This window comes from Parasteatoda tepidariorum, chromosome 10 (genome assembly GCF_982258835.1).
Source record: "Parasteatoda tepidariorum strain Cologne lab strain chromosome 10, Ptep-v5.0, whole genome shotgun sequence".
NCBI lineage: Eukaryota > Metazoa > Arthropoda > Arachnida > Araneae > Theridiidae > Parasteatoda > Parasteatoda tepidariorum.
In genome coordinates this window covers 80,866,595-80,893,554 of record NC_141764.1, presented here as the reverse complement: position 1 = coordinate 80,893,554, position 26,960 = coordinate 80,866,595, and the positions used below count along the sequence as shown (strand labels likewise).

At 28.1% G+C, this 26,960-nt stretch overlaps 1 protein-coding gene across 1 annotated transcript; it reads right to left on the bottom strand.

Moving 5' to 3' along the window:
• Positions 1-10,475: 10,475 nt before the first annotated feature.
• On the bottom strand, positions 10,476-25,496 carry LOC139426219 (uncharacterized). Its single transcript, XM_087152857.1, has 10 exons — positions 25,347-25,496; positions 21,459-21,547; positions 20,385-20,483; positions 19,184-19,291; positions 18,314-18,406; positions 13,554-13,694; positions 13,324-13,431; positions 11,858-11,965; positions 11,016-11,123; positions 10,476-10,797 (listed from the first exon to the last, which is right to left on the bottom strand). Exons 1-10 carry the CDS (start codon positions 25,494-25,496, stop codon positions 10,659-10,661), a joined length of 1,143 nt encoding a protein of 380 aa, XP_087008983.1. The 3' UTR covers positions 10,476-10,658.
• Between the last annotated feature and the right edge of the window lie 1,464 nt (positions 25,497-26,960).

Here is a 26,960-nt window from a genome sequence, read left to right as displayed (position 1 = left end):
ACTAGAGAAAACAAAACTTAGAAGGCGATTAAAACTTAACACGTTCGTGTGTCATCGGCCATTCAAACTGGTTTTCTATTTTTCATACCGCCTATTTACCAATTAATTTAACTGATACGATGAAGTTGTTATTTTTTCTCCTCTATGAAAAATCAATTTGCAGCTTTCACAACGTGTTAGATGTAATTACAGAACACCCTGTATGATATACAGTATTTTACGTGATTATTAATTAGGTAATTTTCACAATCAAATTTAAATTTTAATAAGATAAATAGCTTTTCTAATACCTAAAATTTAAAAATATCATTTTTTAACTTCTTGTACTACGTCTCTTCAAAATTATGTTGAAAAATTATGATGTTAAGAATGATATAAAATGTTTCATACCTTTTAAAATACACTTCTTTTTATAATCATTAATGAATAAAATACAAATAATATTTAATTCTTAAAGGAACTTCAACATTAGTTTTGGACAAATAAATTTTACTGTAATGTGAAAATATTTTTAAATTCTTGAATTTAACTTCATAGATACGACGGAAATGCGAATTGCCATAGCATTTGTGCTCATATTTTCGACCACTCTTTAGAATGAGCTATTGTAAAAAGTTGCATAGATTTTACGAAAAAAAGAACAACTTAGTGTTCAAACGATATTGAGGAGCATTTAGAATGTCGAAGGCACTCTGGAAAAAAAAAAGTAAATAAATAAAATTCTGCTGCTTTTATCCTTGTGTTTCATACTAGGTTTATCAGGCATGTTGCAAATATTGATGAGCTTTCTTTAATATCATTGATGTTTGGAACAATGTAGTCGATTCTGGTAATGCTGTCATTAAACTATAACTGAAATTTCATCTAGAAAGAGTCAGTCCAGTTTGAGCTTTATCCTAAGCACACTTCTCTTCAAATACAATTAATCCATATATAAAACGTAGCAAATCAAAATTGAAACATTATTTATTGATTACCAGTTAACATCACTATTTTCCTTAGTAATAAGCAATGAAAACTCACCACTCATGCTCTAAGGAAATTCTTTTTCAATGGTGCATTAGAGTTCAAACAGCGATTTTACAAATAAACAATTAAAAATAAATAATAAAAAGTACTGTTAAATTAATGGGGTATGCCTTTTTATTCTATGCATGAATCATGGGGATAAGTATAGGCTTACTGTTTGCGGGTTGCAGCCCAAGGATAGTCAAAGGGTCATCTAAGAAATGACAAAAATAAATAAAATAAAAAAAGCTATATTCAATAATTTTTTTGAAAAAAATGTCAAAATTCCAAAACTGCTAAACAGTATGAGAAAGAGCCTTAGTGCAGATTATACATAAAAGGCCAATTCTATACATGCAAATAAAATAAAAATTATATATATATTTTTTTTTCATGAGTAAAAAATTAACTAAATATTTAACAAATCTCATTTTCTGTATTAAATTTATGAAAATTTATTTTAGCCATGATAAAAAAATGAAAAAAAAAAAATTATATATGTGTAACATGTTATGAAAAAATGAAACTTTACTTTACTTGTAGCTTTTTTTTAAGACTATGTACAAAAGCAGCTTCTTTTTTATATTAGGTTTTATTTCATACCAAACTTTGAGTACATTAACATTAATACAAATGGTAAATAAATTAAGAATTAAATATACTTTTTATGACCATTTAAACTGTAGTTGATTTAGACTAAGAAGAAATAATACACTTCTCCATTTGATTACAAAACAAGAAATTATTATTTTAGGCTATAAAGTAGCAGTAACCATGTAAGCATAAACAAATACTGTTAATTCAAATAATAAAAAACAATTTAATTCTATTTACTTAAGCTGATTTGAAAAGAGATCCACAATCCCTTAAGATGTTCTTTGGTCTCTTTATGTTTCTAAACAAAGCATAAAAAATAAATGCCCTTTTAACATAAAACGATAGTTATACTGTAAAAAAAATTTCTTCCTTCATGTTTCAGCATTCATACATAACTTTTTCAGAAAAAAAAATCTATATATATATATATATGCTAGCAACATTTAGACCAATTTAAATTAGATATTCATTCAACACAAAACAATCCTATAAAAATTTTTAAAAAAAACTAGAGTAAAAATTAAATTAAAATTAGAGTAAATTATTTACACTTTTTAATATTGTGTTCAATAAACAAATTTTGTGTATTATAAAATCATATTATGATTGTGAGAAATAGAGACACTTTTTTGAAAAGCCACGCAATCTCCGGTACACAAAAAAATATATGAAAACAGACACGAAAGCCACACATCAATTAAAACGAAAATGTATTAAAATTCATCTGAAAGTAAGATCCAGTCAGTGGTGTTACATCCTTTAGAACTGCTCTTAGAAGATATTAGAGGGTATGTTGTAATTTTGCAGTACAGACAATGGTGGATACGATGTATTTTAGATGTAAATATAAACTACGAAGAAGTTAAGATACGTTTTCTACAGCCTCATGGACCCTCACTGTCATACTCGTACCCACAGAAGCCTTTGATATTGAAAGTAAATAAATCACAGATCATTTAGAAGGTTGAAGTACTAACAACAACAGGTTAAGATTTTTTCATACCGTCTAATGAGATAAAAATAATTAACAAAAAAATAGCACTACATCATTCCTAACTATTTCATAAAATTTTATAATGCTTATATGTTTAAAAAATTACTAATTCTGTTCATAACATATTGTAACAGAGTTAATAATCATAATTCAAAAAAAATATTTTCTATGAAATAAATGTTATTCATATCTTGTAACTATTTCACATATTTTTTGCATATCAAAAGGTAAACCATTTTTTAATAAGAAAAATATAATACACTTGCTAAAAATAAAAATGTTATTTTCGATACATTTTAGGAGACAAAAGTATGGGATAAATACTACTTTTGGTATGAATGATCATTGATTTATATATTGGTTTAAGAATTTTAGGCTTTTTACTCAGTTTTCCATGTATATTGTATGAAATGTCTTAAAGGGGAAAAAAGTTGTACAGCATACCACTTTCAATTAATAAAAATTTTGGTTTGCAATAATTAATGTTTTTTTTTTTTAAAATTTCAATTTCTATGCTACAAATTTGAAAGGTGTAGAAGAATGTTGTAGTTAAAAAAAAATATTTCTTTCATAATTCTTTGAGACCACATATCACAGGTCAAATCAGGTTGCTTTGAAAGTTGACCTAGCCTCAGAAAGTCATATAAGGTATCAAATGAAAGGTTTATTGCAATGGTGTTTCAAATCTTTTTTTAAACACCATTTACTTTCTTCTAAAGTAAAAAAAAAGTAACTTATGAAATAAAAGTTCTTAAAGTAACTTTTTTTAAGTAAAAAAAAAAATACAGTTATTTATATGTATGCAAGTTAGTGGTTTTTTCAGTGAAAATTTTATTTTTTCAAGTGTTTATAACTTGGACAAATTTCAAATTAAAAACTGTTCGAATTGTTTACTTTATCATGTGTGCATGTTCCACCAAATTTCATTAAAATAGTAGGGGGGTCAGTTCAAAAGTGATTGATATATTGTTCAATGACTCATTATGAAATTTTTCCTTTGCTAATATTTCTTTCTACTTATTATATAAATATAATTCAAATTTTAAAGCAGTGGTAAGTTTAAAAAAAGCAACATTTTTATACTGCCACTTGATGCACATTTGACCTAACTCTTAATACACAGCGGTAAATAATATGTAATCAAAAATCTAATCTATCATCATGAAAGTAAGTAGTCAACTATTCGAAAATAAATTTCATGTAACATGAATTTTTTTCATTTCCAATATTATTGTTATTTCCACAGAATTTTTATCATTTCAATATTATTGCTTATCATGATGTGCTTAGATTCACAAATATATTATTACTTTTCATTACTTCCAAATAAATATATAATAATTGATAACCACATAAAAATTTTACCGATAATTTTTCTCTTGCCATAGTTTTATTAACTAGCGATAATTTTATTTTATTAAAACTGCGGGTTACAAATTCATTTATAAAATGTTAGAAGTAGAAACACTTTTAATGTCGAATAAACATAATATATAAACACTTAAACATCAATTTGAACTTTACTCCAGAATTATTTTTTATGTTACAATTATAATGCTTAATAATTAAGTACAAATGTTAGGAAATATGCATAGGATGATTAGACATTACATGGCATAATTATTCTTTTAATTTAGATCCGAATTTTCTTTTCCTTACAACAGAATGTAAGAAAATTATATAAATATTGCAGCTAAGCTTTTATAAGAGAATACTTAATTTAAAAGTATTAAGAGCAAAGTATTTAGAACATACTCTTAATATCAAAATGACATACTTTTATTTAAAAACAAATAATAAACATAGCAAAGAAAACATTCATTTTTATTGTTACATATATAAATATCTAAAAATTCGAAAACATTTTCGCCTAATTTCCTTTTTAAACACAAATCTCCTCTTTTCCAGTGTCTGTTTACGAAATAAATGTAAACACAATCCATCAATGAACCAATTGTTTCATCACACCAAATACGAGATTACGCGAGAACACAGACAGGCGTGCACAAAATTATTGAAATTTTTATTTTAATTCACAATAAACGCGATAACTTCCCAAATTCTTGCAACCATGAGTGATAGTCAACAGCCAATCACAATGCGTAAAGCCCATTGATCTGACGTTATCATTTCCTTGTTGCCATTCTGTAGTAGAAACTATGGTTTAAAATTAGTTACCAATTCCTTAAAAGATAGAGACCCGCTTGAACGTGCCCTCTAGCAGGTAGTGTATTTTCAGGCTTTTATTTATAAAATTTTCATTTATTTCTGTCAGAGACATTGGCAGAGTACAACGCCATTTATTTAGCAGCAGATAAAAAGCAAAATTTCCCTAAGGAAAAAGCAGAAGAACTTGAAAAAAAAGATCCAGAACAATGGTAAATTTTTTCGAAACAGGACATGTCCAACATTTGAAGATGAATTTCTCAATAATTTTTATCTTTCTATTATCAACAAACTTGCAACCGATAACGTCCCGCGTCCCGCAGTGGACTAATCGTTAAGACGCGGTTCCCAGCAGATCATCGAAGTCAAGCATCACTGGCTGCGGTCAGTGCGCGGATGGGTGACCACTTGGATCAGCCTGCGTAGGGACCGAGGGTGTGCGGTATTGGTCCTCGTTAAACTGTTCTACCGTAAAGTGCTCGAATTCGCGTGCAGGTCGTCGGACTACCGAAGCGAGGGTGCCACCCTCTCCGCAGAGAATCAAAATTGTGATGGCATGTCTTCGGATCATCCTCAAGGATGTTTCCCAGACAGTCGCCAATAGCCCATTGTGCAGCTCTAGTGCGACGTAAATGAACAACAACAACAGCAACCGATAACTTCCGATTTCATGATCGCATACTGTTACAGATGTGTGTATTGTGGTAAAATATTTATTTTGTTGCTCTAATTCATTACAAATTAAAGTGAAGTCAACATTGCTTACATCATTCCAATGAATAAATGTGATTTCAGAGTTCTCAGAAGGGGCCACCCTGACCGAGCGGTATCGCCACTCCAAACGCTCTGTTAAGCGTGGAGGTAGCGAGTTTGAATCCCGCCGTAACCTTGGATGTATTCTTTGTGATGTCTTTCTCTGAATTGTTCCATCTGTATTTTCTACTTGACAATGACTTATAAGCCTATATTGAGCACACAAGTCAGCACATGTATGTAATTTCAATAAACCAATAAATAAAACGCTCAGAATTGTAATAGTTATAGAATATTCCTCTTTATAGAAAAGTATATGTTTCTGAATCAATATAATTCGGAAACCAACAATAAAGAATCATCCGAATTACTTAAAATAATTACTATTTCAAGTAATTCGGATGATTCTTTATTGTTGGTTACAAAAACATTAATAACAGAAACATTAATAATCAACACAAATTCTGTATAATTTGTATTGATTATTAATGTTTCTGTGTTTATACTTTTCGTAGTAAGTATTTTTTAATTTTGTATGAATAATTTCACCTAAAATTCAGCTATTCTGTTTTTAAGTAACATATTGAAATTCATATCAAGATCTTACAATTATAAAATTTTGTTGCGTGGTAAATCATTTAAAAGTAATGAAGGTACATTATACCTATATATTATTTGAAAATAAAATTTTTAAACGAAGAATACTTCATTTGGAATTAGCTGGATTTATAAAGAAAGTAAGTGTTAGTCTATATGAACTATATAAATAATAGTATTGAATTAAGCATTCAAAGAAAATATTTTAAAAATATATTTAAGTTACAAAGTCCATGCTTTCTTTTGAAATTTTTTTCTCTTCTTCATCTAGCATAATGTAATTTTATACAAGGGAATATATCTGATTTAATCTTACATTTTCTTACAAATTTTAGCAACCTTTTTGAAAATGCACGAGTAAGTGTTAAAAAAAAAAGCATTTTTTAACACACTAATTATTATTCGAATGCAGATTTCAGGTCGTCGGGCTACCGAAACGGGGGTGCCACCCCATCTGCGGAGGATCAAAATTGTGATGGCATGTCTTCGGATCATCCTCAAGGATGTTTACCAGACAGTCGCCAATAGCCCATTGTGCAGCTCTCGTGCGACGTAAATGAACAAATCAAATCAAATCGAATGCAGATTTAAAAATTCCGCCAAATCTGCACCTGGCATGTAGCCTAGCACCAAATATACATGTAGTTATCTCTGCTCTCTCTCTCTCTCTCTCTCTCTCTCTCTCTCTCTATATATATATATATATATATATATATATATATATATATATATATATATATATATATATATATATATATATATATATATATATATATATATATATATATATATATATATATATATATATAAATTAATTTACATGTAGTTACATGTATATATGTATATTAGTGTACATTTAGTTAGTTACACATAATTTTATTTTTGTTATACTAAATTACTGCGCAGTGTGTAGCAATGAATAAGCTTGTAAATTTATATTCTACAAACGAAAAATGGTACAATCACTGAGATTTAATGTTAAAGTTTCGGCACAGTATTTTCTCATGAATGGGTGATAATTTTACCTTTGTTTGTAGATCTTTATTTAAAATATTAGGCAAGTGAATTTTTAAAGTAATTACGAAATTATGAAACCACTTAATTAAAAATAGGGGAGTTATTAAGCGTTTTATAGAAGACTACTTCTTTTTTCCCGAGTAAAATTACTTTTAATATTTTTTTTTAAATTCAGTCAAAAAAATTATAAAAAGTATAGTTTTTGGTAATATTTTTTTTAATATTTAGAATGGACATTTTTTAATGATGGGGAAGTTTTATTTTTAAAATCTTTGATAAGGACTATTTTAGTCAAATTTTTTATATCTTCAATTTAAATCCACTTACATAGTTACAAATACAAATATAACCAGTAATGTTGCTGAACAGAAATTGGAGTTTTTAATTTCTTCAAAGAATTTTTTTTGTTGAATATTAGAATCTTTTTCGTTAAAAAATAACTGATCATGCCGTTTCAAGTAATTGCTCTTTCTCACTGCTATTTTTGTCTTTTGGAAGTTAAGTTTCACAAAATATTATTTGCGATGAAATATGGAGATTTTCATTGCATTAGAAGTAACTAAAAAACTTGTTATTTAATTATTTCTAATTTTTGCGTTTATGACTAATGTTCAACTCCGTATCCTTGTAATTTTGAACCCAATCCAAAAGACAAGGAAACTCCTGGATTAAGTATAGGGTGAGATTCGCCTTCCTGGAGGACTTTTTGACGGGCCATGGATCTTCTTATTTTTTATTCTTCCTTTTTGTTAAAAAAATCAAGGAATCGATTCATTAAACAGTTCGCTGTGTTGAATTGATTTGAAAGAATCTATTCAATTAAATTTATAGAATCTATTCAATATTTTTAAATGCTGGTAAATTTTGAACTGAGTTAGACCTTGATGTTTACAGCTGCCATCTAGTAACGATATTGATAAACAAAAATTCATTTAATCTGCTGTAGAATATGGAAGTTAAATAATCAACGAAAAGGGCATCAAGGTAGACTGTGTTTTTCATCATCAAGACAGAATTCACACTAAATGTAACTTTTTCGCATGCAAAAAAAAAAAAAAAAAAAAAAAAAAAAAAAGAGGAAAAAAAGTGTGAATGAGATCTTTTTTTGATTGGGGAAATAATTGGGGATATCCGTAAGAAACTCACCAATTAAATTTTTGTTGCGAAAAAATAGCATTCGGTGTGAACGATCCTTAATGACTCTATAAGAAACATTAGCTCACTTTTTCAAAAAAAATGAACTAATGTTTGAAATTTACTTTTTTAAAACTACTTGGTAAGTGCTTATCATGGGAAAACTCTGCAGAAAAATTGAAAATTCATAATTTTTTGCAGGTTTTAAATAAATAAGATTCAAAAAAATGTTTCAGTTGTTATATATTGCACTAGTTTTCAAATAAAAATTTTATAGGAATCACTGTTTTTATTTTATTTTATAACCATCGTTGAACAGCTGACCCAAATTTAGTTTAGTACAACCCATGTTCAACTTCGTAGCCTTGAAATTTTGAACCCAATCCAGAAGACAAGGGAACTCTTGGATCAAGTATTGAGAGAAATTTGTCTTCGTGGAGAACTTTTCGACGGAACTAACCAGCATTTGAGTTACAAGTAGAGGAAAATCCTTAAAACCTCCTACGGTAAGGTGACCCTAACCCATGTTCCGTCTACCACTGTGGTTATTTTATATCAGCAGTGTGGTAGATGCGAGACGAGTGCGGAATTCGTATCGACTACCACTAGGATTCGAACCCGGGTCACCTAATTGGAAAATGAGCGCTCTGTCCCTTGAGTAACCACGGTTCTGTCTAATTCCTTCGCAAGTTCCCTTTTCGCAAAATTTTACTCTCTACGTTAAAACCTTAAAAACTATCTGGCATATTGGCACCGTCGCTGTTTCTGAACATTTTCGCCAAACAAGCTTTTTAACTTTCATCATTCAAAAGTAGTCTGTGTAAATGATTAATCTGAGGAACATTTTGATATCAAATGCTACGGATAGGGATATTACTTTTTGAATTATTTTATGTCAAATTTGAAATCCCCCCCCATATCAGGTAATTTAATTTAGTAGAAATCAGGGTCATTGTTATTTTTATGTAACCCTGTATACTTATGTCTTAAAATTAGAAAAACGTCTCACTCCGTATAAAATACCCATAAATGCGAATAAATAAATACTACAGTTTTTTTTTTTAAGTAGAATTTGTTTAGTCTAAAACATGCTACGTTAAGAGTATATACATGGTTAAAATTATAGAGGACACTTTGCGAATTTTTTATAATTATTTGCAATGAGGAATTCATTTGAAACTTGTTTCAGATTAAAAAGTTAGCATAAAATTTTTCAAATATAGTTATAGTTTTCAAGAAATAAATACCCAAAATTTTCAAAAAGCATTTATTTTATCCAAACCAAACCTACTAAGAGCCTACTATCAGTGGAGTTGAATTTTCTGCTATACTGAGGAATAAGGGTGTAGCGCTCATTCTACAGACGAGAGGTCATCCTATAGCATTACAGTAAGAAAACTTTCATTAACTCTAAAAGTAGAGTGTAGTGCTCATTTTTCTCCTACTATCGTATTTGACAACTAATGAAAAAAAATCTGATTTGACGATATTTATTGAAAAAGTTTCAAGCAATTTTTCTAAATAGTTTTCGCGCTTTTTAAAAGAAAGCTCAAAATGATTAGCATTTTGAAGATTGAAGATTTCCCTCATTTCTTTTAAATTTTAATTAAAAACTTCGATCAATGAGGGTATATCCAATCATAGCTTTACGTAGACAACCATCTTATAAAGACATGCAAGTATAAAAAAAAACTTAAATAATAAATGTTATTTTAACTAATAATTTTTACTATAATATTAATTTTAGGGATAAAATTGTATAATATATTGTCCAATATTTTAAGCACTGGGTCTCTATCAGAATTATAAGGTATTTAAACAGTGTTTTTTTTCCAACTATAACGAAATATTTAAAGATCAAGGGGAAAGAACGGTTTATAGCCATTTTTTTTCACAAAAGTGACGATTAGATCTTAATCTGTGGTAAAATGAAAATTACTAAGTTTTTTCCAAATAAATAATGATGTCAAATAAATAATAAGAGAGGTATTTACGCAGAGAAGATGGACCGGTTTGGAGAAAAAATGGTTTATGTCTATCCACAAAATCCGTTTTTTTCTTCTTCTCAGAATCAACTTTCATGGATATGAACCGTTCTTGCAAATTGATCGTTATTTCAGTGCTGAGCTTTATTTCAATTGAGCTACTTAGTTGCTAATATATTTATGATATGATTGAAACATAAGAAATAGAAACAATGAAAGCCGAAAACTGTCATTTTTATTTAAATACCAAAAAAGGCCTAAATTACATCATTTGAAACAGATAGATCAATATGTGAAATTCATCCGCCTCGATAAATGACAGAAACGATAGCTTTGATGAGATTTCGTTGAAATAAATGTTTCTGAAGCTGCGTAAATCAGCTTCAACCGTCACTTGTCACCTCTAACTATTCCTTGTTTTTCTTCACGCAGGAACAGAATAACTTTCGGAAAAACCATCCGACACGCTTTTTTTTGTTCTTTTTAGTCTTTTTCTGTTTCCCTGCTTCATCAACCACATTTTTGGCTGCCTCACAACTATCACTCCTAAAAAAAAAACGAATCAATATGTTCTAAATTAAGATTTCTGTACAGCAAGGTTAGAAAACGTATATTTATAATATATCAGGATAAAAAGTAAGTTTTACTAACTACAAAAAACTAAAATAATAAAAATAAGCTATTTAAAGTTCCGATAAAATTATTGTATTATTTTAAAAACAAATGTTAAAAATAACTTATTAACTCAAACAAAAATATAATACCTTTTTTCACCCTCATTTCCACAACCCAGTTTATGGGCGAACTTTTCTGCATCAATTTCTGGTTTCACAGAAGATGCAACTTTTACGTCCAGAATATCAACTCTGAAACTTAAAAAATCAATTGTAAGAACTTTGCCCATTTTCAATCGTTTCAGAGAAAAATCAAATTCATTCATGTAATTTAAAAGCTATTCTATATTTTAGTTTTTTCTTCTAATTTAGTATCACATTTCTGAAAACAAAGTTTTATGATTCTTCAGTATTAAAGACTGCCCTAGAAAAAAGTTTTTGCATCCAAAATGACAGTAAGTAGGAAGTGTACGTTCGTAAATTTGGCATATTTGAACAATGATTAAAAAAGATGCAAAAAATAATTTCAGTTCCAAATTGGAATATGAAAACGTTTAAATACGTTTAAATCCATTTCGGATGTGCTAAATGCATTTTAGACGTCAAATTTTAAAACCTATTTCCTACTTTACCTGTCAAAACAGTTAGAAATTTTTAATTTAATTACAATTATGATTTATTTACTTTGTTTAAACTAATATTTTAAATGGTATTTTTTGCTCAATTTCCCTTTTCATTACATAGATTACATGCAAAATTACAGGTTTCTAACAAATCAAATAACAAAAATTTAGTTTTGGACCAATGTTGAAGTAGATTAAAAAAGTAATTAAATGTTGAACCAAAATATTGGAATCATGCAAAATGTAATAGAGCAAACCTGCTCTCTCTCTCTTCATGTATATATATATATATATATATATATATATATATATATATATATATATATATATATTATTCCATAACTTTGATTTGTGATTCAATTAAAATACCTTTTGCACTCCACCTTTGCAAAACCCCGAGTAGGGGTGAAATTTTTTTCAAAAATTTCCAGCTTAACCGATGCTTCAACATCCTTTCCTAAAGAGCATGTTCCAACTCTGAAAATGTAAAAAGCTGTTATGAACTTTTTTTTGCAGTTTTTCCTAGATAAATGCTAACAGATAAAAAAAAAAAAAAAACAGCTCTGTGATACATGTCATTTAAAAAAGAGCAAATCACTTCATCCCCGATGGTTGAGAATCAATTTATATGAATATCGAGCATTAAATTAAATATCTTACTTCTGAAGCAAAATAATTCGCCTTTTAAGGTCAAGTCAGTAAAGTTCATTTACTTTATTTGTTTAAATATTGCGCACCGAAAGTTTGAAGGTTTCTTTTCTAACTTAAATTTAAATATGAAAGCTAGCAGAACCACTGTTTAATGCTTATTCCACATAAGTTGTAAAAATCAACTTCGCTTTTTTATGCAGAAACAATTGAAGTTTCGTAGATAGCCTCGTAGCAATCTTTTCCAAATTTACACATAATTTCTGAATTATCCTTTCCGTAACAGAATACAATAGAGATTACAAAATTAATTTCATAGATTACATAGATTTATAATGTATATTTTCCTACATGAAATATCTCGGAAATTTTTTTTTAAAATCTAAAATCAAAATATCAGTAATTTGAAGCATAACATGGAGTAAAGTTAGCTGTAAATGCTTCATTTTTCACAACGTAAAGTTTGTAAAAATTTTGAACTGAATTAAGGTACAAAACTTTACAAATTTTTAAAGAATATTGCATTTTTGGAGTTCAAAATTTAAGAATGCAATTTTTTACCATGCGTTTAAAAATTTCTTTCACTTTTGTAATTAAATCCCGATATTTATTTTATAATCAAATAACGATTTTTTTAATTATAATAAACAGAACATAAGTTTTAAGAAAAAAAAATTTCTTGCATTAAATTTGAAAATGTAAGCATGTTTAATCTTGATAATAAGTATAGAAGTCTTCTACTGCATTATTTAAAATAAAATTGTGTTGAAAAGTAGCTTTTTCTTTATTAATTTATTTTCATTTCTTATACTTTATAAGCTTAATGAATAGATTTGATAATAAATTGTTGTTATAAGCAATTATGAGAACAACAGTTTCTGCATTTATACGAATTTATGATATAAATTTTAACAACAATGCGCATGCATGTAAACAAACATTTAGGAACTCGCCTTTAAATAAAATTTTTTTTAGATGTATTCATACAGATAAAACTAGATTTTTTCCAAAAATTAAATTTTTTTCATTCCAAGCACCCAAAATTTATTATTCAAATTATTATTTTAACTGTTTTTAACACATTTAATTAACATTTTTAATGTAACAGAGAAACTAAAGAATATTTGTTATATGTATTAAAATAAATTTTTTTATAGAAAACTTTTATTTAAAATTTGCATAAATACCTTTCATTATCAACAACTTCACTCGCCAAATTAGGAGGAACATTTCTCTCCTCATAGGCATATTTGAAGCAATCGAACATCTCATCATTCCAAGTATTGTCATCAATCCTAAAATAAAATAATAAAAAGTTTATTTTTTTCATTTGGTTAAATTTTAACACACAAGTTCTTACACAAATTCCTCCTTTGTTTATGTTATTTAAATAAGAATATTAGATAGATAAATATACCTATGATTTCTAACAACATTCTCAGGGTTTCCGTTCGGAAACCATTTGCTAATAGTATTCCAAAATGAAAACGTGGGTTCAGATGGAATATTTGACTCTTCAGTACCGCTAATCACACAGTTCGATATGCCAAGTTCCCCACTAAAATGAAAACATGGTGTTATTATCCTTACTATTTTCTTTACATATTCTTCATACATGGTTACACTTAAAGATTTAGGTGCAATTTATTTGAGGAAAAAGAGAGAGGAGAAGAAAGGAAGAAAAAGAGATTATGATTTTTTCAAAAAAATTCACAAATCTAAAGATTTTTTTTTAAAATAAGAAAATAAATAAATAAATATTTGAAAATTAAAATAAATAAAATATATAATCTTGTCATCAGCTCACACGATTATATCCCGATTATATTTTTAAAAAAATGGTGCTTTCCAATATTGTATTAATGTAACCAAAGCAAAATACATCAATATAATAGTGAGAGTATTATTATTATATAAAAACGCATTATTATTTTTCTTAAATTATATTATATTATATTACATATAAGTTAATAATCAGACTGAAGGGCGTTAGATTGATTTAAAGATTTTAAAAATTATTTATTCTAATAAAACAATATGTATAAGATTTATTTTAAACTTAAATTATATATGCATCGTTTTCTTCCAGAAAAGTAAAATATGTGTCTTACCTTCTTTCTAAATTTAAATTTGTGTTTTGCAAAAATATTTATTATTTTATGAATTTCTTTAATTACTTTGTGATCTGGTATATAGATTTGTTAATATTTTTTAAAAATTTTAATCCAGTCGTTGCAATGCAGATTTTAATTGCCTACCTAACATCTAGTATTCGAAGCAACATTCAATCCTTCAAGGATTCAAGGGTGCATAAAGCATTTAAAATGCTGAAATGTTTTTTTTTGTGATATGAAGCTGGATTTGTTTTCTTAACTGCGGAGTTAAAATCATTTATAAACAGTACTTAAACGCATTTATAAACAGTACTTAAACTCATTTATAAACAGTACTTAAACTCATTTATAAACAGTATATTTCAATAAAAAATGTGTGTCAAACATAAAAAATGTAGTAAAAAAATAATTAAAAAAATATAGAAATAAAATGAATTTTTTGTTTATTACTTCAAATTATGTAAGGATTCGTATTATCACTTCAACCTAGACAAAGTCATGATTTATTAAAATTATTGTTGGATGGCAAAAAAGGAAGTAATAGCAATCGAGCTGCTAAAACGAGAAAGTTTTCATGAGAATTGGTGGTTTTTTAAAAAACAAATTTGCTCAATGGTGAATTAAAATAAAGATACGGTAGAGTGATAGTTGCTTCTAGTCAAGCATGGCAGTACTTTTACTTTCGTTACTTGTTTTAACCGGTACAAGTAAAAAGTACGTACTTTTACTTGTACTTCGTTACTTTTTAAATTTAGTACTTTTACTTGTACTTTCGTTACTTTTTTAGGGAAAAAGTACAAGTATTTGTAACGGAAATGTCGAATAAAATCGTTACTTTTTTCTAAAACTCGGTAATCTTTCTAATAAAAAAAATTAAATTAAAAAAATGCTTATGTTTTTTTTAATTTATAAAATTAATGTGCAATATATATGCATTCACAGCTAACTTCGTGTTTAAATACCTTGACCTCCCGTGGAGTGCTTATTCAGCGTGGGTAAGCACGTTCTGAGAAATTCTCGCAGCAGACTCAGTGACACCACTTTTGAAATGCAATTATTTTGCGAAATGAATAAAAATATTAATTAGCAAGTTATTTTCATTCATTTTCGAGTTTTATACATTTATTCAATACATTTTAAATTAAAAATGTTGAATTTTGTTATTACGTTTTTCAATTTTCTTTTTGAACTCACTAATAATACATTTTTGTCTTCATACATTTTTTACTAAATACATTTTTACCTAGTACATTTTTTACTGAAATATGCCCGACCTTGTCAAACAACGCCCTGTCAAAACTCTAAGAACTTCAGAACTATTTGTGCTATTGAAAACTATTATAATTACTATTTTAACTCTTGAAAACTCGAAGGTATTAATTTAGCCGCTGATACTAAAATTCGTTTACAAATTTTAATTATTCCGTTGGACAGAAATGTTTGGAAAATGATTTTCTCGCATGACTTCAGCATTAGCTATTGTTACAAATAAAACTTTAGACTGTTCTGTTTCAACTTATACTGCACATTCAATTATTTTTTACCAGCTCAAAGATCACAAAGTTATCTGAAACCCCGAGTTTGCTTTGTTTATGTTTGTGCTTTTAAAACGCGTTTCTATAGAGTAAAACAATTTTAAATCAATGGTAATTTAAATAAATAAAAATAATACACTAAACATTAAAATCAATAGATAAAATTTCTTTTTCGTGCAAATCCATAAAAAGCTTGATATTAAAATTATATTTGATTTTAAAATTATATTAAACGATTATATTATAAAATTATATTATAATATTCTTCCGAATTTAAAAATAAATTAATGTCCATAACTTTCAAAACTAAAAATAATTAAATAAATTACAACAATTTTGCAAAAACATTAAGGGACATAAGAATGTTATTAAATAAAATTTAGGTTACTTTGAATTTTCGATATCCTAGAAATTTACTTTTAAATCGTTACTTTTTTTGTTTAGTACTTGTACTTTTACTTGTACTTTTTACTCGTTACTTTTTAAAATAAGAACTTTTTACTTCTTACTCGCTACTTTTTTTAAAAATACTTGTACTTTTACTCGTTACTTTGTAAAAGTAACGTTGCCATATATGCTTCTAGTATACGGCCTGGTCTAGTACAAAATACTTCAATAAAGTTAAAACATGAATTGTTAATAAATATCTTCTTGAGTTAAATTTGCTTAATAAACTGTTAAATTAATCGGAAAAGAAAGTAGTCTGACATCAAGTTAGGAAAAGATGATCATTCGACTGATCTGACCTCTACAAATCATATTTATAATATTTATTTTGGTATTAAAATAAATCTTAGTACTTTTGAGCCATAACATCATTGTTGTTCTTTTTTGGTTCGGAATGTGTTTCTTCCAAATCTTTTTCCACAGAATCCTTCTGTACACTTTCCACACTAAAATTGTAATAAAATATTGTTTTATTAATTTAAACAGATTTGCTAGACATGCACTTAAAAGAAAAGAATTTTATTCCATTAAATTATTTAATAAAAAAATATTTTAAAACATTTGGCGAAAAAAACAATTAGATGAACGCTTAGAATTGAAGACTGCTCTAAAGAATTAAATTATATCTAAAAAGCTAGTTACAAGTTAAAAACTATAATTTTTCTTCAAGTCAAAACTGAAATTGAAAATGAAAATATGTAAATTAAACTAGCTAATTGAAAATATTATTTTCTTCACTAATTTATTATAAAATAGAATTTGGTTTATAGTTTAATTAAACTCAACATTTAATTTACCTAACATAACTTTTGCAGCTCTGAAATAACTTCCTTTTTAAATAAAATATATGCGAAAATGAAACTAATAAAAAAGATTTTTTTAACTAGTTTCAATGATGTAACTATTATAATTCGTAGAAAATGGGAAAATAGTCTTTTTAATTAATTATTATTACGCTTGTGAGACTCTGCGCAAAAAAAAAAAAATTTGCAGTTCAACTTTTTTCCTTATTTCAGTTAATGTTATTCTTTATTTTGCCAAATATTGTATTTTCATTAGGTGAATAGGTTTCTTAATTGATATATTAACTTATAATACCCACATAATAAAAAAATTATTTAATACCTCGTATATTTTCAACAAGTTTTAAATATTGGAAACTTTGAATTTTCTGAAAAACTCGTAAAGAAGAAAAAATCTGGTAAAATCTCCGAGTTGTACATGGCAGTGGAATTTCTGGTAAAAAAACTATAATTCTAGTTAATAAAATCCAAAATATGCGATATTTAAATCCTTCATTTGAGAATTTTTTCGCTCATATTTCAACGGTTTATCGAAAATTCTAGTTTTTAGAATTATTGTTTTTATTGCAGCCCAATAAATGCTTATAGCATGTTCGAAGGTATCATAGTGCAATTGCCAAATTTTACGACATTTGCCGAATTTTATCACAGATTATAAAACTATATTTTATTTTTAATTTTTGCAAATCCGTTACAAAAGCGCTTCGTTAAAAATTCCGAGATTTTCAATGTTCTTTACTCTGTGTATATAATCTTTTACTCGGTGTATATAATCAAAAAGTTATCCTTTATTTATGATTTGCTTAATTTTCTTATTTTCAGAAACATTGGAGAATTGCTTATTTGAATCTTGATTTCCTCAGTTGCAGAAATATTATTTTTTTTAAAGTTTTTGGAAAATCTTCTCAAAATTTCACCCGTTCTTTCTTTTCTGTGAACCACATTTGAACTCTTCAACTCCCTTCACAAGAAGTTAAACTGTAAAAAGTATTCCTGTTCCTTTCTTCAAATTTAGTTCTTGGTTATAAAATTATGGAGAAGTGATAAAGGATTGGACACTGATTGGAGAAGTGATAATTAGAAAATGGACACTTAAGGGAAAAAACAGGGGGTATATTAAGATTCAACTTTACATTTTACGTAAGAAGCACGAGGAATAGTGTCAGTGTTTTTTTTTCTTCTTTTTTTGAGATGCAGAGTAATTAAAGAATAATTGGTATGAGAAAAATTCTAACTAAAATTTAGAACAAAAACTATTTTTAAAAGTTTTGTTCATACCTTTTTAATTTTGCATCATCGTCACCAGAATTTTCAGAAACACATTCTTCTGTATAGAACAATTGTCTAGAACCATCGTCCCACATAAAAACTCTAGAACAATAATAAAGTGTTTTTCATGTTAACCATGAAATTTAAAGTGTTTATCAGAGTATATTTTTTAAAAAGTTTCTTTCATTTATGTCAATACATTGAGAGATTTATTTAATGAGCAATAGGTAATATATTTTTTTCTAAGTTTTTAATTTAAAAATTACATTACTTGTTTAAAGTAAAAATTAATTTTCATAAATTCAGTAATGAAAACATGTTTAATAAAACTCTAAAATAAAAAGACATTTTTTGTAAATTATTTTAAAATTTGGCTTATACTGAAATGTAAAAAAAAAATTATTTATGTAGATTAAATCTCTTCCAACTCCTGAATTCTTCAGATTCATTTCTTTGAATTAATTAATGAATAGAATTTTACTACCATGTAATTTCACGTTCTTATAAAAACAACATATACTGTAAAGCAGAAGAGATAAATGCTGAAAATGTAAAATTGTTGAACAGTCAAGTAGCTGAAAAGTACAAAATAAATTTCAAGTAACCAGTATTTATTTATTTTATTCTTTTTGTAAATTTTTTTTTCTTAACTTGTAGGTTTTAAGCATAAATTTGTGTTTAAATTGAAACATAAAATATATAACTGAAATCATTTTGTCAAAAGGCTGAAACCGTTAAACGATAGATTGATTTATTTGGAAGTGGTAAGCACTTATGAATTTTTTAAACTCTACAATTTGTATTTTTAAAAAAATCTATGATAAAGATATGTTTTCATTTTTAATAAAAATAATTAGTTTTTAAATTTTTTATAGATACCTGTTGTTTTCAACAACTTCGTTTCCCAACATAGGATGGAGACTTTTTTCCTCACATTTGTATTCATAACACTCAAGCATCGAATCATCCAACACTCTCTTATCACGTCTATAATAATAATACATGTGCGACGTTAATTAAATTCTAGGTTTCATAAGATCTTATAACAGGAAAATGGTTAAAAAAAAATGAATAAAGCGCTTATGGGACATTTTTGTAAAATGTGCGCTTTTGATGTCTTATTTACGATTTTAAATAATTTTTATTATTGAAAAAAAATTCTGAATTGTGTTTTTAAGCATTCCAATTAATTCACTATATGTTTTTAGCAAATGTAGATTTAGATCAAAATTAGTATTTTTTTAAAAAAAAAACAAAAACAAAAAAAAACCTACCTTTTTAATATCTCAGCTGCATTGCTAAATCCCTGCCTTCTTGACTTCCTACTTTAATTAAATCAACTACCAATTGCAAAGAAGTTTAACTAATCTGGTTGAGAAAATTGTGTTATACCTATACGTTATATTCAATAAAGCTTATCAAACATACAGGTGAGATTTTGTGCTACAGGTGATGATTTCGAGCATAGGTGATGATTTCGTAATACAAGTCGATAACGCAATGCTGCACAGGGCTCGCATTGTGGATGATTATCTTCAGGATTAAACAATTCAGTACGTAGAGGGGCCTGTTAAATCACCGGATTTGAAACCCATCGAACATGCATGGAATGCTTTAGAAAGACGTGTAACTGCTTTTAATCCTCCTTATCAGACCCTTACCACGATTGCAACTTTGCAAGAACAATGGCTCGCACTTCCTACAGAACTAGTAGACCGCTTAATTGAAAGCATCACTCATCTCTGTATGTGCCGTATACCTGCTAGAGGTGATCACACTCTATACTGAAGGTCCTTTTTCAAGCCACACCTGATTTACTCATCTTTTATACGCATGCTAAAATATGTAACACCATAATTGTCTGGTTATTACATTTCATGTTGTATTATACATTATTATGAGCACTATTTTGCGGACGTTTTTTCTTAATTATATGGGTAACGTTTTAAGTTATGGCCATCTTCCCCATTTTTCCTTAACTTATAGTAACCAGTTTATGAGGATAGAATTGAATATGAGGACAGAGTTGTTTGCAATGATATTTTAAATATTTGATTTGATTTAAATGAAATTACTATACCTCCAACCAATTATTTTCCAGATGGAAAATCCAGGTCCAGATGGAAATTCTGGCCCAGCACGTCCACTGATCTCATCATCTTGAAGACCTAAGTCTTCCCTAAAATTATAGTAAGGTATTTCAAGTTTTTTTAAAACATTCTATTAATTTTTTTATTTTTTTACTGTAATTGAAAGCTATTTTCTAACTATAACTCTTAATCAATAAAATTAACCAGGCATATTCAATAAATTTTAACAAAAATCTTAGCGTAATTATTAATTAATAACAAATTTAGTCAAAATTTGAGCGTTTTATGTAGTTATAAAATAATAAAAACTATAATGAATGCGGAATTTTCTTTTTTTAATTTATCAAGAAATTCAGCTTTTATTTATCTGAAAGCAACCGAAAAGCCAGTTCAGACCTTTGATCATCATTTAGTGCTAATAGCTACACAGGAAATGATCGGAAATTTGATTAGTGATCATTCTCTTTAGTAATATATATACGCAATAACTTTAGCTTAGGTGGTAAAAACAATTACTGAATTTCATCATGAGATGCAGAGATCCAGTAGAAAATTGAGCACCATAGCTAGCTGGAAAGTGGTTCCAATATTTCACTCATTCACACATCCGAAATTGCCTTTTTTTTAAAAACGTAGCTATAGTATATCACATCTATGAGTTGTTGTAAAACGTGTAGAACACAGATATTTCAAATAGTTTTTAATACTATAACTGAATGAAACAGAAATGAGATGGTAAATGAATGAAATGAATAAATGAAACATAATAAATGAATGAATGAAACAGAAATGATGGTTCTGAGTAAATAAAATTATACTCAGCATTTTAAACCAACTGAGTAATTTTACTAACATAATCAAACACTCAATTTGCGAACAGTATGAAATTTTTTAGTGCTAACTTCTTATATTAATCAACCGTAATATTATTGCTTTACAATTTTTTTAACTTGTACAGTTCCTCTACAATGCAGCAATGTATTTTTATTTTCTATTTGTCCTTTAAAGAAAAGTTTTAATTATGATAGAATTTTAACACAGCGAATTTCAATAAAAGTGCTTACTCAATATTATCCAATTCATCACCAGCTGCATAATTAGTTTCCTCTGAAGCTAAAAGTAAATTAGAAATGTACTTTTTATAGAAAGGTTTCTTGTTTGAAAATAAATTTAATTTTACATGCAAAAAAATTTGGCCAAGAAAAATTTAAAACTCCACATTTTGGAAACTAACAGTATGGGAATAGTCATGTAATTGGTACTGTATATCGGCAAAGAAAGTTGGGACTTATTGTTCAAACCTGTTAGGTTTCAAACCACAGTCGAGAACAGAACTTCTATCCAACTCAATGACTTCTAAATATTGCTATCGTGCTGTTGTTTAGACAAGAAAGATATCTTTTAGATTACATTTAAACATTAAGTTTTTGTGTGTGACATTAATACATTTAATATTTGAAAATTGAGTGAAATACATGTTCAATTAAGTTTGCTTTTGAACAATAATAATCTTTGACTACATCAAAGTCGCAGAAAAATTAAAAGTTTTGAAGTTAGTTCTGATTGATTACTTAAATTCTGCTACCGGGATCGTGTTCTAATCATATTTGAAAAAAATATATTTAAAGTTACACGAATTTAAAAAGTGCGTGGTTTATACTTACATGTTATCTGAGGAAACTTTTGCAACTTTTGGAGCCAGTAATTTAATACTGCTCGGTTATATAGAAAACTCATAATTAAATATGAAAATCGCAGTGAATTCAAGCACATTCACCAAGTAAAGTTCAAAAGAGAATGATTAAAAATTTATTTTATTCCTCTTTGTTGCTGCTATTAACAATTCATGTATTGCTCACAACAATGATTTAAGCTATTTAAACAATGACTATCAATTATTTTTCATGGTTTTCTATTAATTCCAAGAATCAAAGTATTGTTGTAAATCTTCAAAAAATGTATTTTTTGTAATTGACTTTTATTTTTAAATTACGTATAGAGCAGACACATTGTTGGTATTCTGAAGTTTAAATTCTCATCTTTACACAGAAAGCGTTTCTTACTAACTAATTAGACATTTTTACTAAGAGTTCTCAAAGAACTAATTAACAGCACTGAGTAGTTTTTGTTTCATTTTATGCCTCGAAATATGTTCAATTAAATTTAGTAACACAGCTACGAAATTTTTTTGAAATAGGACATTTTAATAAAGTCTCATAAATACCTACATCACTAAAAATTTAAACTTTTGTAAATCAGCTCTATTTATTTCAGAGTAAAAAAAAAAGTAAATTCATTTATTAATTATTTATTAGTTACTTAATAATGACACATTTTCTAATTAACAATTTATTTAGAGCCCGTCTGAGATATTTAGCTGTATACAAGAATTTTCACAAAATTATACGCGCATTTACAAATTCGTAACAATATGAAGTGGTGGTCAAAATCATTGTAGCTATGATGATTAAACTAATTATTGGTTAATTAAAATCCAAAGGGTCTTTTCAAGTACATAATATGCATATTCATTCATAACATGATGACTCCTATTGTTAAAAAGGTTGCATAAAAGTAGCTTGAAATGGCGATTAAAAAGCAATTCAAAGCAATTTGCTTTTCCACCATAACAGTATTGTTTTTTTTATTTTCAATTTCACTGACAATCAAATGTTTTGTAATGCAACTACGCCTTAGAGTGCAACTCAGTTTTGCCAATCTGCCAAAATTTGCAGAGAAAATTTAAAGAGAAAAATAACGGTAATATTTCAGTTGTCTACAATAGCCTATGTACACACTCTGACTCACTCAATTAGAATGATGAAGAAAGGTAAACTTTCCCCCCTCCATTGGTAAAGTAAGCGTGAAAGTTAAATTTCCCCTTCTTTTTCCTGATTGATTAAAATAAGAAAACAAAGATTTATTTTATTTTATACATTATTTTTTATATTCCTTTGGGAAGAAGTTAAAATGTAAATGTTGCTTGAATATAAATGGGAAAAGATATATTTACCGACTTCAAGTTTTTACTTTAAAACAAATAAAGTGATTTTTTTTCAATATATATCAAGATTGATACTACGATATTTACTCGAGTATCTCTACTTCGATTTTTTATAAATTTATTTTGGTAATAAAATCGTTTTCTCGTGCATTGGGTTGTTTGGAATGTAATTTCGTTTTTTTCTTTCACCATAATGATAGTCCCGATTTTCTTTCAGTGGAGAAATATTTTATTGAATCCTATACTGTACATTCTTGTCAAATACATTTTGCCATCTTTCTGGCAAAGGCATAATTCAACGCTCATTAAATATTTCTTCTTTGCAGACAAAGAATTGATCAATGATATTTGACCTCCTCATTTGAAGTAAGGGTTTTACCGTCTAAAACATTTTGCAGAGATCAAAACATAGTTGTATACAAGTTGTATATTTTTCTCCAGTGATGATACACTTCAAAAGTGACTCATTTTCTTGACGTTTAAAAATCGAATCACAGGTGTCAACGCGAAGACACAAATGTCTTTCCGTTAAGAACATTGAGGAACCCATATGTCGAGCTTTGAGATCAAACCAAATCACAGACGTCAACGTGAAGACACAAATTTCTTTCAGTTATTAACATTGAGGAACCCATGTGTCGAGCGTTGAGATCAAACCAAATTAAAGACGTCAGTGCGATGGCACAAATTTCTTTCCATTAAGAACATTGAGGAACCCATATGTCGAGCTTTGAGATCAAACCAAATTAAAGACGTCAGTGCGATGGCACAAATTTCTTTCCATTAAGAACATTGGAGAACCCATATGTCGAGCTTTGAGATCAAACCAAATCACAGACGTCAACGTGAAGACACAAATTTCTTTCCGTTAAGAACATTGAGGAACCCATATGTCGAGCTTTGAGATCAAACCAAATCACAGACGTCAACGTGAAGACACAAATTTCTTTCCGTTATTAACATTGAGGAACCCATGTGTCGAGCGTTGAGATCAAACCAAATTAAAGACGTCAGTGCGATGGCACAAATTTCTTTCCATTAAGAACATTGAGGAACCCATGTGTCGAGCTTTGAGATCAAACCAAATTAAAGACGTCAGTGCGATGGCACAAATTTCTTTCCATTAAGAACATTGGAGAACCCATATGTCGAGCTTTGAGATCAAACCAAATCACAGACGTCAACGTGAAGACACAAATTTCTTTCCGTTAAGAACATTGAGGAACCCATATGTCGAGCTTTGAGATCAAACCAAATCACAGACGTCAGCGTGAAAACACAAATTTCTTTCCGTTCTGAACATTGAGGAACCCATATGTCGAACGTTGAGATCAAACCAAATTAAAGACGTCAGTGCGATGGCACAAATTTCTTTCCGTTAAGAACATTGAGGAACCCATATGTCGAGCTTTGAGATCAAACCAAATCACAGACGTCAACGTGAAAACGCAAATTTCTTTCCGTTCTGAACATTGAGGAACCCATATGTCGAACGTTGAGATCAAACCAAATTAAAGACGTCAGTGCGATGGCACAAATTTCTTTCCGTTCTGAACATTGAGGAACCCATATGTCGAGCTTTGAGATCAAACCAAGTCACAGACGTCAACGTGAAGACACAAATTTCTTTCCGTTAAGAACATTGAGGAACCCATATGTCGAGCTTTAAGATCAAACCAAATTAAAGACGTCAGTGCGAAGCCACAAATTTCTTTCCGTTAAGAGCATTTAGAAACCCACATGTCGAGCGTTGAGATCAATCCAAATTAAAGATGTCAGTGCGATGCCACAAATTTCTTTTCGTTAAGAACATTGGGGAACTCATATGTCGAGCTTTGAGATTAAACCTAGGCATTTTAAAGGATCATGAGCTGTCAAATTCGATAAATTTAATCTCTCAGCAATCTTCGTCGGTTTGCATCAATAAATGTTTATATTGTATCTTCACCAGCTTCAATTGACCTTCCAGAATGGGTACAATTATTTCAACATCAAAATTGTCGAATCGAAATCTTGCAAACATGTTTTGGCACTGGCGTACTGTCAATACATTTTCTCCATACACATGGCAAAATTTCTTTCTTTGCTTGAACAGCATTTTTACCTTATCAATAGTAAGAAAAGTAAATATGCGAAAATATAGCTTTTCACTTTCCATACTTGAAAGGATGCCAACCAAAATTACTGCGTAGATTCAACCGAATTTATAATGGCGCCATTTGCATTACGTCCGACGTGTCGTTGCTTGATTTTAATTCTGTACCCCGTGGACGATTTCCAAAATGAAAGTCCGCACTAAATTTGTTAAAATGTCAGTATTTTGTTTATTTATAAGAAAGGAAGCGCTTTTTTAATTGGACAAAAATAAACTACTCTGATTTTTTTTATCACACAATAAGACCTTTAAAAAAAATTTAAATTTTGAAAACGTAATTTAAAAATTATTTTTTAAGAAACTACAACCTGGTTTTTTTTAAAATTTGTGTTTGAATATCCGAAACTTTTATTGCACAGGCTGACCAAAATTATGAAAACACTTTTGCACTAACTCTAGGTAAACAATCTAAGTATTAGCATCAAATCTATTCAAAAATTTTACATGGCAAAGCTAGTAAATACAATTTGATATATTATGCTTGAAGCTTTTAGAAATAGTGTCCTTTTTACCCTTGCAAAATTCGGATTGACTGAAACGAGGGGGGGGGGGAAGTAAATAACTTAACTTTAGCCTTAATACCAGCAATTTTGAAATCTTTATATAGGCTTGCAACATTTATATAAGAATCTTCTTCTTCTTTGTTAGCGCAACAGCCCCATGCAGACCTCAACAGCTGACAAACACTAGCACCCCCTATCCATGGCAACTCCCTAGCAATTTCTGATCTTTATAGGGTTTTCAGGTCTTTTTTATCTTTCAACTAGGTACCCAGTTTCAAAATCAGGTATAAATTGCAATAAAATGCATTTTAGTTCATATCTTTCATTTCTCTCAGATCAATTCTAACAAAGAAATCATTAAAAAGGACAACAATAATTTCATCTGAAATTTAGATTGTTATGTAATGAAATACATTTAAGTTAATATGAATATCTTTTGTTTCTCTCAGATTAGTTCTAATAACGAAATTAATAAAAAGGGAAAGATTTCAATAATTTCAGATTTCAACTTAGATTATCATATATTTTAGCTACTATGAATATATTTTATTTCGTTCAAATCAGTTCAAATAAAGAAACTACTAAAAAGACTACTGTTTCAATATATCCAGATTGCTTTGTTTTGAAATAACTTTTAACTGATACGAATATTTTGTTTCTCTCAGTAAATTTAAATAAAGAAATAACTCAGTTAACGTTTTTAATCTTTTCAAATATTTCCTGTTCTAAGAACGTTAATTATAGATATGTTGAAACACGCATTGTTGGCAGCACATAGAATGTTTGAAATTAACCTGGCACATTTATTTAAGGTAAAGTGATAGTTAAAACGTAAAAATTCTATTCTAATCAGAAAATTGCTGACATACTTTTATGCTTTCTTTTTGCCTGACATATCATTTCA